The sequence below is a fragment of the Balaenoptera acutorostrata genome, chromosome 1 (genome assembly GCF_949987535.1).
Source record: "Balaenoptera acutorostrata chromosome 1, mBalAcu1.1, whole genome shotgun sequence".
NCBI lineage: Eukaryota > Metazoa > Chordata > Mammalia > Artiodactyla > Balaenopteridae > Balaenoptera > Balaenoptera acutorostrata.
The window spans coordinates 177147970-177166885 of NC_080064.1; the positions used below are offsets into that span (position 1 = coordinate 177147970).

At 46.8% G+C, this 18916-nt stretch overlaps 1 protein-coding gene across 4 annotated transcripts in view; it reads left to right on the plus strand.

The window, feature by feature from the left end:
• SUSD4 (sushi domain containing 4) overlaps positions 1 to 18916 on the plus strand; it is a 137083-nt gene that overhangs the window by 57569 nt on the left and 60598 nt on the right. For all 4 annotated transcript variants that reach the window (XM_057554012.1, XM_057554006.1, XM_057554017.1 and 1 more), the window contains exon 3: positions 12495 to 12707. In XM_057554012.1, the coding sequence (XP_057409995.1) occupies positions 12495 to 12707 (213 nt within the window). The remainder of the gene's footprint in view (positions 1 to 12494; positions 12708 to 18916) is intronic.

The following is an 18916-nucleotide window of genomic DNA, read 5'->3' on the forward strand; positions in this document are numbered from 1 at the left end:
ACTGTTTTCCCTAGTGGATGCACCATTTTACATTTCCACCAACAGTGTAGGAGGGTTTCCTTTTCTCCACACCCTCTCCAGCATTAATTGTTTGTGGGCTTTGTAATGATGGCCATTCTGACCGGTGTGAGGTGATACCTCATGGTAGTTTTGAGTTGCATTTCTCTAATAATTAGCAATGTTCCCTTTTCATGTGAAGGGAATTTGATTTTTAGAAAGTAACAAATAACCACAAGCATTTTGAAAGTGTGTTCTAGGATTTTTTTTTTTTTTTTTTTTTTTTTTTAACCAACCATGCATTATCTTCTGGGCCACTTCAGTCTGAGTGCTTGTGCTTTGGGAGGTTTCTACCAATTTTTATCAAAAAGTGACTAGAAATCATGGAATTTGGCAGTGGTAGAGATCTGATAAATCATCCAATTACCTCATTCAGTGATGAGATGTTAAAACCCAAGAAGATCGCGTTACTTATCCAGGGTCACAGAGCTAGCTAGACAGGTCGCCTCATTATACTCAATAAGGATTTGCTTTCGAAAAGAGCCACATGTTTAACTTCTCAGTCAGTTTTTAAATTTATCCTTGCCTTCTTCAAATGTTTTGTCAACTGGTAATCCTAAAGTTTACATCAACTGTGAAATTTCCATGCCACCATGTTCCATTCTTCTTCCCAGCTGATGGAAGAAATCCTCAGATTTTTCTGATGAATGGTTTATTTCAAACAGATAAAGGTTTATTCTGTTTTTCCCTGTTATAATATCACAATCTGGAATAATTTTATTATGTTGCTGGACATGCTTTTACGGAGCAGTATCATGAGACTAGAGTGAAATCACATTATGAGTTAGCATTGGTATCAGTTTTATTGGAGCTGAAACTGAGTGAAAGGACTTAGGAATAATTGGGTAATCAAAGCGAATTAAATCAAGAGGAGAAAAATATCAGTTCTGGCATCAAATGGGGAGTGCTATGACTGCCACATCTGTAGTCTTTATCCATTTTAATGAAGTCGAAATTATGCTATTGAGACTTATTTTTGCTACATTTACTTGCTCAGACGTAGCCGATGTTATATTCATCTCTGGATATTTCTTGAAACATTAAAACATTCTCACTGTTTCTTGGGAAATGTTACCTAACTTGATTACCATACAAATATTCCAAGTTTCTATTATGTTTATAATAGAAATACTGTGTATGCAGTATTCAGTGTAGATTCTGGGTAATGGAATCCAAAATACTGAGTTTTCAACCCACCTAGATAAATCCTGAACCCCCCAACACATTGTTGGTTCTTCAGAAAACTAGGTTTAAGTGATATCCTGTTAGTATAAATTTGCTATAATAAATAGTAGATGGTACACAGCTAGTAGTACACAGCTAGAAAATGGCAGAGTCGGGATTCAAAGTACACAGTCTCACTGCAGAACCTGAGCCCTTAAACACCCACTACGTTATTTGAAGTAAATGTATGTTATCACGTGGAATGACAAGGTGGAGTATATTTAAAGCAGTGTTTTTCAAACCTTTTTGACTGTGAACCACTGAAAGAAATATATTTTACATTGCAGACCAGCATGTGTGCACAAGCAGAACTAATAAAACCACGCAAAACAGTACTCACCCTTACCATGGAGGGTGCACTCTGACTTCTCCTTTCTCTTTCATTTCCAAAAAGTGCTGGTTGTGACCCTTAAAATTGATTTCATGACCTACTGCAAGGCCACAGCCTGTAGATCAAAAACTCAAGGTCCTAGATGCAGGCTGGCTCTGCAGGAAGTCCCAGTTCATGCCACCTGCTGAGTGAGCGCCCGTTAGCTCCTTCCCCCAGCGCCCAGCACTGTTTGTTGAGTGAGTGTATACACAGATTATATTTTCCTTTCCCCATCTCTGTTTTAGTAAGTGCCCTCTCCCTTTCTTTCATTTTCTTTTTAAAAACAAAAAGCTGAAATTTTGCCAAACATGGAGATGATTTAGACTGGAACAGAGGAGGTCAAGAAACACTGACTAATGATCTTGTTATGGAGATATGGTTTATTAATGAATCTTTATAAAGCAAATTACATTTTCTCATTGATTTTAATTGTAATTTCCACAGTGTTAAATTGTTAAATTGCTGTTTCTACCACATTCTGACTCTGGGACCTCCTCTTATCCCAGCAAGGGTCTTCTGTGGCCCACTCTGGCTTCTCTCCTCTAGGTGGGTTCATTTGGGAGGGGCTTACCAGCTCCTCCATCTCCATAAGAGTTGAGGCATTCCAGCAGCCTTGGGGCCCGGGTTACTCAGTCCTCCTAGCATTTCCTGGAAGATGTTTGGCAGCCCCTAAACTATCTAGCACCGGGGAGGGGGATCCTCTAATTGTTTGAGCCTGACCTTGGCTCAGGACAGACGTCTAGAACATGTAGAACTTCTCTAGGATCTCAGGCTCAGAAGGAACATCCATTGATGTTCAACTCCAGTGTGGCATCACCTTGAAGGGATGTCAGGAGCCTCTGATGGGCTGACAGGCAGAGAATGGACCAGCCCAAAAGTGCAGTTGGCTGCCAGGTGGCCAGAAACTTCTGGCACGTCAGGTAGTTCTATGTTATCAGGTCACCTATAGCTGACCTGATACACAGAAGCACTGTGTTTGAAAATACTGATGTTAGAGAATTGATTTATTTGCTGAATAGATTTCGCCTAATATGATTTCTGTAGTATTGCCTCTATCTTCCTCTTCTTTTTGTTGCTGATGCCTTGTTACAGATACAGCACCAGCTCACACAGTTTCTGGAATAAGACAGGCTATCAATACATGTATTCATTAACAAAATTAATTAAAGTAGTTCTAAGAGCAAGGGATTCTTGAGACGGTGGGGAAGATCAAGGTGAGGTGTGTGTTGGCAGTAAAGAGACGGTCAAAGGGGCCCCTCATCAACAGATCCGTAGGACCTTCCCAATGCATTTTAGCTTGTAATTCAACAAGCCCAGATAATGAAACTTTCAAAAAGATTCCTACTCTTAAAGATTCTGAAACCCAGAATCTTTAAGAGTAGGAAAGGTTTTTTGAAGATTTTTCTCTAATGCGGCAGAAGCATTCCCTTCCCGGTATAAATGCTTTTTGAAGCACAGTGATATTTTACTAGTTAGGTGGTTTAAAAGAAACTTGGTCTGCGTTGCTGGTGATGAGAAAAAGAGAGATTTCAGCCCAAGGCAGCTGGAATTGGAACGTTCACATCTAATGGGGGAAAAGCCCTTACGTGGTCAAGAGGGACTTCCTCAAGCTTACTACGTCCTTCTCCATTTATTCTTTTGCTGTTGAGGGCAATAGGTGCTCCACTCACCAGGACTAATTCTGTTTCATGAAACTGATATCTGAGGTTAGGTCGTGATCCCCTCAAGAGCGTTTTTCATCACCAGAAATGCTCTACAGATCCCCGTTGTGGTCAGTGGCTGTCTGGCGGCTGACTGCCTGGATTCTTGAATGTTTTGGGGACCATAAAGCTTCCCCAGCCTCTTCATTCTGAGACGGTGTGCTGGGAGGTGTCAGCTTTGGGGGGAACCATGAGGATTTACGTCCTATTGAATCATTAACTGTTTCACCGTTGCTATTGGCTCAGTCCTGTTTTAACAGATACAGGGACTCAAAAACATTTACGAATATTCTTGCCCTCAAAGAGTTTAGGATTCATGAAGATTCGAGTCATTCGCAAACGTGAAATACGACAGGAAAAGGCTAAGGGGGGACAACATCGTCAGTGGCAGGAGCGCTGGATTGTGAGTCGGATGCCCAGGTGTCAGTTCCAGCTCTGTGATCAGGGACTGGACTCACCCTTGACCTCCGCAGGCCTCCGTGTCCTCCTCTGGGAGACAAAGGGGTCTGATGAGAGACCCTCTAAGGTGATTGTAATGCCGCCGTGTGAGACCGACAGTGGGTGCAGTGGGGGATGTGGGGGGGCGAGGCTTGGGGGCTGCTCTTGATTCTAACTAAAATTTGCAAACGTGTCTGTTTACACTTTAGCAGGGATGCCCTTTTCTCCCTAGCCCCCGGACCTTCTCACTAAGTAAATGCATAAAAAATCAATTTTTGTGTCTCTATTCTGTTTCTTCCCCCAAAGACTCATATAGCAGTTTACAGGGAAACGGAAGCCCGGCCCTAGTTTGAAATTGATTTGGCTACATTTGATACACTCTTCCTTTCTAGGATGTGACTTTTCACTTATAATAAGCCAAAAGATTGCTTTTCTAACCTCTTTCGTTTTTATGATTCTTTTCAAAGACTTCTGTTGCTCACAGTAAAACTGTCTGGTAGGTTTCAGCAGACTCAAAAGTAACCAAATCAGAAGTGTCAAGACCTTATAATGAGATTGAGGCTGGATGCATTTCTTTGTATGTGAAGACGGGGATTCTCTCAATCCCACTGAGAACAAGTTCAAATTACAATCCTACCCATGACTTGTTCCTGGGCTCACAAACACTAAGCAGGAAAATCAGTGCCAGTAACGGAGACACCAGGACTTAAGAGTGTGACACAGGCTGAGAAAACAACCAGAGGGGACCTCAGGCCGGGACTCTACAGCAGGCTGTTCAGACCCCAGGCCCCAGGAGCTGACCCCGCGCCTGCCACTGTACCCCAGCTGCCTCAACGGGCTGCTTACCTGAACAAAGGGGTCCAGAGAGAAATATCATCCTCTGGAGTGTGGGGACAGTCAGCATCCATGTTACTCACGTTTGTAAAGTGCATGAGTACCTTTAGGAAGACTGTATTAGTCTGGGTTCTCCAGAGAAAACAGAACCCATAGGAGATAGATCACATGCACGCACTATTAGGACTTGGCTAATGCAGTTATGGAGGCTGGGAAGTCCAAGATCTGCAGTTGGCAACCTGGAGACTCAGGAGAGCCGAGGGTGCAGTTCCAGTCTGAATCCGAAGGCCTGAGAACCAGGAGAGCCCATGGTGTAAGTTCCAGTCTCAGTCTGAGTCTGAAGGCAAGAGAAGATTGATGCACCAGCTTGAAGGCAGTCAGGAGAGAGCAAGAATTCTTTCTACTCTCCCTTTTATATTCGGGCCATCAACTGATTGGGTGAGGCCCACCCACATTAGGGAGGGCAATCTGCTTTACTCAGTCTACCCACTCAAAGTCAGTCTCATCCAGAAACACCCTCACAGACACAGCCAGAATAAATGTCTGATGAAATATCTGGGCATCCCCTGGCCTAGTCAAGTGGACACATACAATGAACCATCACAAAGACTGTCTCTTGTAGATAAGTGTTGCACTCTGAATTGAATTTAGAAGCAACTGCTAGGGGATGCTGCTTCTAGCCACTTATTAAAATGGAATATTCCCTTTTCCTCCCACTTCCCCCACAAAGAAACATATTGGAAATCATTCTGTGAACTCTTTTCTCCATGCTGTGCCTACTTAGCTCCAAAGGATACACAGAAGTTGAAGAATGGGGTGAAAGCAATTGGGACCTTAGGAGTATGGGTCCTAGGATAAGATTATTTGAGCGGGCTCATGCTCAAGTTATTTTCCACTCCTCTTCCCTAATACCTAAAGCAGCCCACCCCCTTAATGGATGTGTTATCTGATGGGGCTGGTCATCAACGTTTCAGAAAGACATTAAGAGAACAGCTCTACAGAAGAATGACCTGGGCTGGGAACTGATCCGCTCGGGGGTGATTTGAAAAGTGGAGTCTGAAGATGTGGCAAGTCCTGGAAAATTACTATCTTGCTCAATGAGATTAGTTGTCCAAAATGAAGAATATTTTCTTCTTATACCATCTCATTTTCTGATTGCTCTCTTTTTACCGCTTGTTCTTACTTCCCTCTTCCATGCCAAGGGCTGGATCCCACGGCCAGCAGCACCCTGATCATCAGCACTGTCCCAGGCACGGGAACAGAGCCGGAGGCTAGCAGTGGTGACATGAAAGCAGGGAAAGTGGATGGAAATGCTCTTTTTAAAAGGAAGGAATAAAGAAAGAAAGAGTGTCGAGTTAGATTCATTGGGAAATTCTGCTGCTCTCCCATCATCATTTCCACGATGCTCTCATCATTTATTTATTAGAGCAGGAGTCGTTTTTCTGATGGATTCGGGGCTGCATCTTCAGCTCTCACTTGAATGATCTGTCCTTCTCTGAGAGAGAACAGCTCTGTGGCCCGGGGCACGGTGGTAGGGTGGTGTGACAAGTCAAGGGGTCAGTGCCTAGGACTTAGCAGTCCGCATGGCTCATTTGTGAGCAGGGGGTGACCGGCCAAAAGTGTGTGTGTGGTGGCGGGAGAGGCACAGATGTCTCAGCCAAATCCTTTGCGTAAACCTACCTTGGATCCTACAGTGGAGACGGAGGAGGAAGGCTGAGGTGTCTGAGGATGTGGATTGGAAGAAGGGTATAAAAATCTAAGGAATGCAGTCTACTTAGGCTGGGAGAAGAGAGGAAGGTGAGAGGGTGTTAGGAGAGAGTGTGTCTGTGCTGCGGGAGAGAATGCACACCTCCCTTGTCTATGGAATACATAAGCTTCTGGGACTATCAGAATGATAGGTGTGACTGTTTGGTGGGATGGGGTAGGGATCTTTGCCTGATGAGTCCAGCAGAGCATGTGGCTCCATCCATCCACCCACCCTCCATCCATTCATCTTCTATCCATCCATCCATCCACCCACCCTCCATCCATTCATCTTCTATTCATCCATCCAACCATCCACCCACCCTCCATCCATTCATCTTCTATCCATCCATCCACCCACCCACCCTCCATCCATTCATCTTCTATTCATCCATCCAACCATCCATTCACCCACCCACCCTCCATCCATTCATCTTCTATCCATCCATCCATCCATCCACCCACCCTCCATCCATTCATCTTCTATCCATCCATCCACCCACCCACCCTCCATCCATTCATCTTCTATCCATCCATCCATCCACCCACCCTCCATCCATTCATCTTCTATCCATCCAACCATCCATCCACCCACCCTCCATCCATTCATCTTCTATCCATCCATCCATCCACCCACCCACCCTCCATCCATTCATCTTCTATTCATCCATCCAACCATCCATCCATCCACCCACCCACCCTCCATCCATTCATCTTCTATTCATCCATCCATCCATCCATTCATTCATCTTCTGTCCATCCATCCATCTATCTACCCACCGATTTTCTATCCATCCACCTATCCTCTCTCCAACCATCTATCCACCCACTTGTCCTCTATTCATCACCCATCTATCCATCCATCTATTCACCCACCTATCCTCTATCCATCCATCCCTCCACCCACCTATCCTCTTCATTTATCCATCCATCCATCCATTCATCTTCTATCCATCCATCCATCCACCCACCCACCCTCCATCCATTCATCTTCTATTCATCCATCCAACCATCCATCCATCCACCCACCTATCCTCTTCATCTATCCGTCCGTTCATCTTCTAGCCATCCATCCATCCACCTACCCACCCTCCATCCATTCATCTTCTATCCATCCAACCATCCATCCACTCACCCACCCTCCATCCACTCATCTTCTATTCATCCATCCAACCATCCATCCATCCAGCCACGTATCCTCTTCATCTATCCATCCATTCATCTTCTGTCCATCCATCCATCCGTCTACCCACCTATTTCTACCCATCCACCTATCCTCTCTCCATCCATCTATCCACCCACCTATCCTCTATCCATCACCCATCTATCCATCCATCTATTCACCCACCTATCCTCTATCCATCCATCCACCCACCAATCCTTCATTAGCAGCACTTGTGGAATGCCCACACTCACTATAGGAGGAAGTGAAGTATAGGACCCCATCTCCCGCTCCAGGAGTTTACAGCCCAATGGGAGAGACAGCTAAGCAGACCAGCAATGACAGGGCGAGGGGCACGCTAAGAGAGGTCAGCCCAGGTGCCTGAAGGGAGGAAGAACGCTCCCAGGGGGAGGCGCTACTTAAGCTGAGTCCTGGAGGCTGAGCACATTATGGGGCACATGCTTCCCTCCGTGGAGGTTCCGGCATAACTCCCCTTCCTGCCTCAGTGGAGGGCAATCCCTCCTCCGGGGTTTGGGTCCCCTCCCTGCCCACATCCAGGTGCAGGGAACTTACCCCACTTGCCTCCCCTTTGCTCCCCCTCATCTGCAGTCTTTGTTTCCCCCTGCTGTGTAGAGACGTATTCAAATCTCCTTCATCTTATAATTTTATTACAACAATAAAACCCCTCCCTTGACCCTAATCCAGGGATAACTCCCAACCTGTGTTCTTTTGTTCACACTAAGCATCTGGAAAGAGAAGCCCATGCTTACTCTCACTGGCCCGCCCCCCCCCCCGAAACATGAGCAGGCAGGCGTCCTCCCCCAGGGCTAGTTCTTCCTTGTCCCTGAAGCTGCCTGGGCACTGGTCTCAGTGCTCCCTGCCCTCAGCCAGTGGATGCTTCTCAGACTTTGCTTAGTGGATCTCAGCTGACACTGACGCCCATTCCTTCCTTCCTGAAACCCTTTCCCTTGCTTCCATGACACAGTCAGGTCTTCCTCCTCCATGGCCCTGTATTCCCAGCGTCCTTTGTGGGTGCCTCAGCTGCTGCTTCTCTCACGCTACGCTCGTTCCCGGGACAGAGCACCCGCCCATGCCCGCACCAGCCCAGGGCACCATGGAGCTTCAGGCTCAGCCTCCAGCTCATCACCAGACATCTCTGCCTGGGTGTCCCCCCTCCACCAAGAACTCAAACTCCCCGGCCCCCCACCAGACACATCATTGCTGTCTTCACCTTGTCCTGTCAGTCTGAGTGCATGGCCCCACTGTCTACGCCGTCGTCGGCATCAGAACGTGGGCGTTATCCTAGATGCCTCTCTTTTAGTTCATTCCCCTAACCCCGTCCTCCATCCAGGCGGTCACAGGTTTTGTGATTCTGTGTCCTTAGTGTCTCATGTGGCCCTCTTTCTATTCCATTGCGTCCGCCTTGGTTCTGACTCCTTGTTTCCCACCCAGTTCTGGCACGAGCCCTGAAATCCCACGGTTCTCAGATGCTGGTCCTCCCTCGGGCAGGTGCGGGACTGGCTGCCTGAGTCATTGAGAGAACTTTCTAAAACTCAAGACTTCTGGGCCCGACCCCAGCCAGAGAGAGCCTGGATCCGTGAATGTCCTTTTACAGAGCTGCCCTCCTGCTCCTCTGGTGCAGCTGGTGGCCTGGAGGCACTTCCGACGAGCTTCCTGCCTCCTGCTTGGTCTATACGAGTCAGTCCTCTGTGAGAGTACAGGAAAGATCATTCAACAAAACAAATCTGATCCCAGTCATGTCTTTGTTCAAAGCTCTCAGTACGTGCCACGCCCCTACCCCTCACCTCCTCCTCAAGTCCAGACGCTTAGCTAACACATTCAGCCTTCGGGATCTGTTGTCGCCATCTCCTGCCCTCCCTTCACCACCCTCCACCCCAGGGCTCCACCTATGGCAGTCACCCTGCCCCAAGCCTGGCAGAACCTGAACCCCAGCCTCTTCCCTGAAATGTGCTCAGCGGCTTCCCACCTCCATGCCTTGTGACCTGCCCCCCCCCAGTGCCCTTCCTCGCTCTGCCTGGTGGGTGTCTGCCTAGCTGTGAGGAGTCAGCCCCAGACCTTCCAGAAGGCTGTCCCCTCCTCTTAGCCTCGGCTTGCCCTTCTGTGGCCACCCAGTGTCTGATACAGCCTCTGTTTGACTTCCAGCGTGTGTGTCAGAGTGACTTTCACTCACAGACTGCCAGAAAGCGTCCAGACCATTCAGGTTTCTGTATGTTTATGCTTCTAGGCTTTCTAGGCTGGGATGGAATCACGAATTCCATTGCTGCTAGTTGCCCCCTCAATACCATAATGGGTATACGTTTAAAGGACCCACCCTGAGGTGGCCAGACTCAGAAGGAAATCATTGACCTTCATCACTTAGGAAGCACTTGACAATTTACAGTACTTTCCTTTGAAGCAAAAACATGAAGCCATCACTTAACGACCCACCAGTACTTTATTGCCCTCCCCCCAGATGGGTATTAATCACCCTCCAAGGGGCTGGAAACCTGCCTCCACTCTCGGGGTACTCACAGCGGGGCAGAGCTGCGGCTGCGTGTCAGGGGGGCTGAGAGGCTAGATGGTGTCTCCTTTGTCAAAGCATCTTCTGTTTGATAAAGTATCAGACCTGCTCCCACTTAAAGATGTAATAGAGTCAGATGTGGACGCTGTCCACTTCCCTGCTTTCCTCCTTGACTTTTCGCTTGGTCCACAGCCGCATGCCCTCGGCAGAGAGAGCACGTTATAACTGCTGGACCCTGTGCTGCCACGGTGCCTACTGCGCCGTGTCGTGTGGCTTTCAGCACAGCGGTGCTGGCAGAATGTCCAGGGTCTTTAGGTCAGTTGGGGAGGACAGCAAGTGAGTCCTTCATGAGCCCATGAAAGTTGGGGTCAGGGAATCACCTACCAGCTGAGGACGTTTTGCAAGCCCAGTGTGTTACAGAGGATCAGATGTCTCATGAGTCCGACATCTGGGCATCACCTGGAAACCACGTAAGTCCTCCAAGAGCCCCAGTGATACTGCCTCTGGGTCTGGGCTGAGATTTTCTAAGATGGCCCAGGCTATTCCTGTCCCTCTGCCACGTCTTGACCTGGCTGCACTGGGGGTGGGGGTGGACGGGCACACCGACCCCCATCTGGACGGAGTCATGCATAGTTGTTCTGGGTACCTTTTCAGGAAGGATTTGTTGGTTGATTTTATAAGAAAATGGAGTAGAAGGCCTTCGTAGTGCACAGAAGTTTAGGGTTCTCTCTGTCGCCTGCATTGCTTTCCTTGGAGGATACGTTGGAGCATTGTGCACATAGACGACCCCTTCCTTATCCTTGGTGTCCCCCAACAAGATCGTGACATCCATGAGCTCCGTGTGGCTACACAAAAGATCATTCAAAAATGCAAATCTGGGGGCTTCCCTGGTGGCGCAGTGGTTGAGAATCTGCCTGCCAATGCAGGGGACACGGGTTCGAGCCCTGGTCTGGGAAGATCCCACATGCCACGGAGCAACTAAGCCCGTGTGCCGCAACTACTGAGCCTGCGTGTCTGGAGCCTGTGCTCTGCAACAAGAGAGGCCGCGATAGTGAGAGGCCCACGCGCCACGATGAAGAGTGGCCCCCACTCGCCGCAACTAGAGAAAGCCCTTGCACAGAAATGAAGACCCAACACAGCCAAAAATAAGTAAATTAATTAATTAATTTAAAAAGTTAAATTCTTAAAAAAAAAAAATGCAAATCTGGTCCCAGTCATGTCTTTGTCCGAAGCTCTCAGTAAGTGCCATGACCCCACCCCTCTCCTCCTCATGGAGGCCAGAGTCAGGCCTTCGTCCCAGCCGTCTGGCCGTCTCCCTCACCCCAACATCCAGTCAGTTGACACGGGGCCCCTGGAACCGGGATGTCTCACACTCTGGTGCCCTCCTTGCTGCTTCCAGCACTTTCCTGTGCCCTCAGGCCCACCACGTCTGACCGCACCATTGCCTGGGTCTCCTAGCCACTCTCTGGGCTCTTCCTCCTCCACTTAGTCCCTCAGGCTGCTGTCCTTTCGGCCTCCTGGTCCCCACTACCCAGCTCCATGGCTCCACGCTGGCCTCCTCGCTCAGCCCGGCTTTCTAGGGTCACCCCGGTGTGTCTCCCACTCCCTTTTCCAACTCTGTTTATTCACTCATCAAACATTTATGGAGCACGTTCTAGGCAGAGCTGTGATAGGTTTCACAAGAGTGAAAAAGTCTCAAAACCTGTCCTCGAGGGGCTCATAACCCAGGATGAGAGGCGATCATTCTCCAAATGATTCAGTACAGGGCTGTGTTCACATTACAGGGGTGGAACAAATGGGGGGGGGCAGGGAGAGTGGGGTTAAGGAAGGCCTCCCGGAGGAGGAGAAATGTGGACCAGGCCTGGATGATGGGGGTGAGGGCAGGGGGCGGGGGGGGGGGTTGGGCATTGCCAGCCTGCCTCTTCCACAAACCCTGTATCCTCTCAGCCACCTGCTGCTCTGCAGACACGCCCGTGATCTCCCGGCCCGGCCATTGCGCACGCCATTCCCCGGTGTCTCCCTCCACAAAGTTGGTTCTGTCCTTGAAGTCTTACCCGTCCTTCAAAGCCAGGCTCAGATTCCATCTCCCCCTTTCCCGACCACCTCTCCCTCCTCCGCTCCCTTCTGCATTTTGTACTTAAGTCTCGACATTTACCATTTTGTATTCCTTTCGTTGTTTACTTTTCCTCATCTCCCTACTCCTAGAACCTCTTGAAGGGCTAACTTGACCGTGAAACTGAAATCACTAATGAGCGCTTTTCTAAGCAAAGAGCAAAAAGCAGTGTGAAATGTGCACTAGAGTGTTTATTTTCTTGGCTTTTTTATTGGTGGAGTTGGGTGGCCCATAGCATCGGAAAGAATACAGCGTCTGCCATTTGTCATGGGAAACCTTCAGCATCCGAAGAATATATTCAGAGGCACCTTTTCTTCTCTCTGTCCATGTAGGGTTTGATGACCTTCAGGTGTGTGCTGACCCAGGCGTCCCTGAGAATGGCTTCAGGACACCCAGCGGAGGGGTTTTCTTTGAAAGCTCTGTCACCCGATTTCACTGCCAAGATGGATTCAAGCTGAAGGGCTCTACAAAGAGACTGTGTATGAAACATCTGAACGGAACCCTAGGCTGGATCCCAAGTGATAAACCCGTCTGTGTGCAGGAAGGTAAAGTGCTCCCCTCCACCCCCTACCCCCATCCCATGGAAGCCACTCACGTGGTCAGCTTGTGGCTGCAGGGGTATGAGGCTGTGTGCCAGACAGGGCGGTACCCTGGGCTGCTCTCTGTTTCAGGGTTAATCCTGCAGGCTGATGGAGGAGCATGCATGTTCAGTAAGGGCTGGGGCAGGGGATAAATGCATCTCAGCATCAGGAGTAATCGTCTTCCTTTTCTTTCTCAATTACAACCCAATTTATCACCATTTTTGTCAATGCAAGAGAGCAACTCAGATAACATGAGGGCCATTTATTATTGGGCTGCCAACTCAGCACTCACTTCCATGTTACTCAATAAAAAGTGCAGTAAATATATTGGGCCAGAACTGTATATAATGATACAGAAGATGCATGTTACTCAGAGAATTAAATCAATTACTACTTATCAGTTCTGCGTTAGACATGATTCATTTAAGGAAAGAAAGAACTGTGGCAAGCAATGGTAGATTGACAAGGTAGACATTTATTTCTAGCAGGTATCCCTAAATTTATTGGTCGTGACAAGATATTCATTTACTCCTAGCAATTACCCCTAAGTCTGTTGGTTGAAACAACTTTAGATATGTATATATATATATTTTTTGCTTGTTTGTTTTCACTCTATAGAGATACTTTTAGAGTTTAAAAGAATGCATCGAGTTTAGCTACTTGGAATGCCAAATTGTTGATTATATATCTCTGATGATCAGCAAGGTTGAAGTAGGAATAGGCATGAATTAAGAATTAATTCTAGCCCCAAATTTCCATGAGGCACAGAACTGATATTTCATCAAGTTCATTAGAAGAGAGTTTCACTTTCTCTCAACACCATTATTGATTTTATTTGGGGATGGAGCTTGTGTCTTATCCTTAAAGTACTTGCTATCTTTGCTTTTATTTTCAAGGTATTTTTTAAAAAGCCCAAATTATATAAAGAATTAAGGTTTTTTAAAAGTAAATTTATTTTTCCTCTTACGTGCAGTCCATGCAAGCTATGATTTCTGTAAGATTCTATTAATTAAAAGTTTATTTAATATATAAGATAGATAAACAACAAGGACCTACTGTATAGCACAGGGAACTATATTCAACATCTTGTAATAACCTATAATGGAAAAGAATCTGAAAAAGAATACATATAACAATCACTTTGCTGTACACTGGAAACTAACACAACACTGTATATCAACTCTACTTCAATTTTAAAAAAAAGGTTATTTAATTTGTATGTAAAGACTTTCATGCTAAAACCTATGGCCTAAGATACCCAGTACTTAAAACCCAGACAAGCTCAAAAATATCAGAGAACAAAGAAAACAATAGGCTTCCTGAGACTATTGCCCAGAGATGAAGGCCCTCTGTTACTTGGTCATCCTGGAAAAAAAAAAAAAGTTTATCCCTTTTTAGATGAGCTTCTTTCCAACCTTGTACATGACAACGTAATACACAGTAATTCCAAGAAAGGGAGTGAAAAATCACCTTGGAGTAGAGGCTTCTATTATATAGGTCTGCGTGCATAATTCTGAACACTTAGCCCCAAATGTGCTGGGAGGGGCTGTGTACCTGGGGATGGCAGTGGAGTGTCAGTTCTTTTATTAGGCAACTTAAAATAAGACCAGGTGCTTCCAAAGAACGTTCCAGGATTCCTCATTTCCAGTCACGATGTTGTGCTCTAATCGTCATTTTACAAAGTTTGGAAGAACAGGTATTGCCTTTCTAAGTACGATGGTATAATTAATTATTTCTAATATAAATGGTGGTCTTTGTTGGTCTTTGAAAGATCTGTATAAGGAGATTACTTTCGTTGCCCTCACGGTGGAGAAAATCATCACTGTTAGCATCCTAAGCCTTCTGTATGTGGCTTACAGGGGCGAGGGGCACACAGAAGTCTACTCCATGGATATCGTAAAGCAGGGAAGAAGCTAAACTTTTTTTCCCTGGAGTTGTAAATGGCCTTTACTCCCTGATTAGGACTTATGCTGGGTGAATAGTAAGGGCTGCTCAATTCATTTGTTTCCATTGTTAGGTAATTCTTTTTTTTTTAATTAATTAATGTATTCATTTATTTAATTTTTGGCTGCATTGGGTCTTCGCTGCTGCACACGGGTTTCCTCTAGTTGCTGAGAGCAGGGGCTACTCTTTGTTGCGATGCACGGGCTTCTCATTGTTGTGGCTTCTCTTGTTGCAGAGCACGGGCTCTAGGCGCATGGGCTTCAGTAGTTGTGGCACGTGGGCTCAGTAGTTGTGGCACGCGGGCTCTAGAGCGCAGGCTCAGTAGTTGTGGCGCACGGGCTTAGTTGCTCCATGGCATGTGGGATCTTCCCGGACCAGGGCTCGAACCCGTGTCCCCTGCATTAGCAGGCGGATTCTTAACCACTGTGCCACCAGGGAAGCCCTGTTAGGTAATTCTTAGAGGGCTAATGGATTTTTCTGCATGCTGGTAATAGTGATAACAATAAATTATCACATTTTTTAGGTCATTAGAGTTTAAAAGTACATTCAGATTCACTATCTCATTTAACAAGTACAACTGCCCTACAAGACAAGTCTTATTGTCCTCATTTCCTGATTAGGAAACTGAGGCTCAGAGAAGTTACTCGCTTTGTCAAAGTCACACAGCTGATGAGTAAGCAGCAGATCTGTAACTCATTCTAAGCCAGCATTTTTCCTCTACAAGATTAAGTCTAACTTTACTCTTGGTGTCACAAAAGCCCTACTGTAATCAGTTATGCAACAACACGTTGTTATAACAAATGGCATCATCAACGTTCAGAGTCGAAGGGACTCTAGAAATTAGATAATCCAAGCCCTTGTTCTAATTTAGTTTTTGTTTGATCAATAGGGAAACTGAGTCTCAGAGAAGTTAAGAGTCTTCCCAGACTTAAAGGGTGACTTAGGGACACATCTGTTCTAGGCCAGGTCTTGTCACTGTTGCCTGGACTCCTTCCAGGCTTCCCTGCTCTCAGCCAGTTCTGCCTGAGATACAGATTTTTAAAAATAAGTTCATATGCATTAAAATGCTTTATAACCGTAAAGTGCTCTACAGAAGCAAGGTGGTATTAAAGCAAATATTTTCTTGTGCATTCACACAGATTCCCTCTCTTTTATTCTCCACTTCACCCTGCCACACATACCAGCCATCTCCCTTCTCTCCTTTTACTGCAATCTAAATGGTTTATTCCAAGCAAACTCACTTATAGAAGTTTGGACTTACAGAACTGATAATATAGGCAATGAATTATATTTCCTGGCACCCAAAGCCTCCAGCCTAAGAAATATCTGTGCTTGTCAAAGCTGCTTCTGTAAGACTAGAGCCAGCACATCCCTGAGCAAGAGTGGGGATACTTATGGTCCAGGGAGCAGGGGAGGTGACCAGTATGGTGGAGAGGGTACCATGGAGTTGGCAAAGGACTGAAAATACTGCCTGGGGGCACAGGGCTGCTGACATACTAAGTGCAGTGACTAAAGGCCAGGGGGACAGCCACCATCTGGGCCTCTTCCTTTCCAAAATCACTCAACTAGTCTATGGGGGGACACTTTCCCTGCTAATACATCCCTTTCCCACATTTCATAAGAAAAAGTATAGGTAAAGTCAGATTGACTTTGCATAAATTCATTTGAGGGGAGACCTTCAAGATGGCGGAAGAGTAAGACGTGGAGATCACCTTCCTCCCCACAGATACATCAGAAATACATCTACATGTGGAACAACTCCTACAGAACACCTACTGAACGCTGGCAGAAGACCTCAGGCTTCCCAAAAGGCAAGAAACTCCCCACGTACCTGGGTAGGGCAAAAGAGAAAAGAAAAAACAGAGACAAAAGAATAGGGATGGGATCGGCCCCTCTGGGAGGGAGCTGTGAAGGAGGAAAGGTTTCCACACACTAGAAGCCCCTTCGCAGGCGGAGACTGTGGGTGGCGGAGGGGGGAAGCTTCACAGCCACGGAGGAGAGCGCAGCAACAGGGGTGCGGAGGGCAAAGTGGAGAGATTCCTGCACAGAGGATCGGTGCCGACCAGCACTCACCAGCCCGAGAGGCTTGTCTACTCACCCGCGGGGGCGGGCGGGGGCTGGGAGCTGAGGCTCCAGCTTCTTCGGAGGTCAGATCCCAGGGAGAGGACTGGGGTTGGCGGCGTGAACACAGCCTGAAGGGGGCTAGTGCACCACGGCTAGCCGGGAGGGAGTCTGGGAAAAAGTCTGGACCTGCCTAAGAGGGAAGAGACCATTATTCCAGGGTACGCGAGGAGAGGGGATTCAGAGCACCGCCTAAATGAACTCCAGAGACGGTCACGAACCACGGCTATCAGCGCGGACCCCAGAGATGGGTGTGAAAAGCTAAGGCTGCTGCTGCTGCCACCAAGAAGCCTGTGTGCAAGCACAGGTCACTATCCACACCTCCCCTCCCAGGAGCCTGTGCAGCCCGCCACGGCCAGGGTCCCGTGATCCAGGGACAACTTCCGCGGGAGAACACACGGCACGCCTCAGGCTGATGCAACGTCACGCCGGCCTCTGCCGCCACAGGCTCACCCCGCATCCGTACCCCTCCCTCCCCCCGGCCTGAGTGAGCCAGAGCCCCCGAATCAGCTGCTCCTTTAACCCTGTCCTGTCTGAGGGAAGAACAGACGCCCTCAGGCGACCTACATGCAGAGGCGAGTCCAAATCCAAAGCTGAACCCCAGGAGCTGTGCAAACAAAGAAGAGAAAGGGAAATTCCTCCCAGCAGCCTCAGGAGCAGCGGATTAAATCTCCACAGTCAACTTGATGTACCCTGCATCTGTGGAATACACAGATTCCACAATAGAATCTGTGACAATAGAATATGTTTATTCGTTGAATAGACAACGAATCATCCCAAAATAGAGGCAGTGGACTTTGGGAGCAACGATATATATATATTTTTCCTTTTTCTCTTTTTGTGAGTGTGTAAGTGTATGCTTCTTGGTATGATTTTGTCTGTATAGCTTTGCTTTTACCATTTGTCCTAGGGGTCTGTCTGTTCATTGTTTTCTTTTTTCTTTTTTTTTAATATAGTTCTTAGCGCTTGTTACCCTTGGTGGATTTGTTTTTCACTTTGGTTGCTGTCTTCTCTCTTTCTTTCGTTCTTTTTTTTTTTTCTTTTTCTATTTTTAATTTTTTAATTTTAATAATTATTTTTTATTTTCTATTTTAATTTAATTTTATTTTAGTTTTCTTTCTTTCTTTCTTTCTTTCTCTTTTCCCTTTTCTTCTGAGCCGTGTGGCTGACAGGGTCTTGGGGCTCTGACCAGGTGTCAGGCCTGTGCCTCTGAGGTGGGAGAGCTGAGTTCAGGTCATTGGTCCACCAGAGACCTCCCAGCTCCACGTAATATCAAATGGCAAAAGCTCTCCCAGAGATCTCCATCTCAATGTTAAGACCCAGCTCCATTCAGTGACCAGCAAGGTACAGTGCTGGACACCCTATGCCAAACAACTAGCAAAACAGGAACACAACCCCACCCATTAGCAGAGAGGCTGCCTAAAATTATAATAAGGTCACAGACACCCCAAAACGTGGACCTGCCCACCAGAAAGACAAGATCCACGCTCATCCACCAGAACACAGGCACTAGTCCCCTCCACCAGGAAGCCTACACAACCCACTGAACCAACCTTAGCCACTGGGACCAGACACCAAAAACAACAGGAATTACGAACCTGCAGCCTGCAAAAAGGAGACCCCAAACACAGTAAGTTAAGCAAAATGAGAAGACAGAGAAACACACAGCAGATGAAGGAGCAAGGCAAAAACCCACCAGACCTAACAAATGAAGAGGAAATAGTCAGTCTACCTGAAAAGGAATTCAGAGTAATGATAGGAAAGATGATCCAAAATCTTGGAAATAGAATAGAGAAAATACAAGAAACATTTAACAAGGACCTAGAAGAACTAAAGAGCAAACAAACAATGATGAACAACACAGTAAATGAAGTTAAAAGTTCTCTAGAAGGAATCAGTAGCAGAATAACTGAGGCAGAAGAACGGATAAGTGACCTGGAAGATAAAATAGTGGAAATAACTACTGCAGAGCAGAATAAAGAAAAAAGAATGGAAAGAATTGGGGACAGTCTCAGAGACCTCTGGGACAACATTAAACACAACAACATTTGAATTATAGGGATCCCAGAAGAAGAGAAAAAGAAAGGGTCTGAGAAAATATTTGAAGA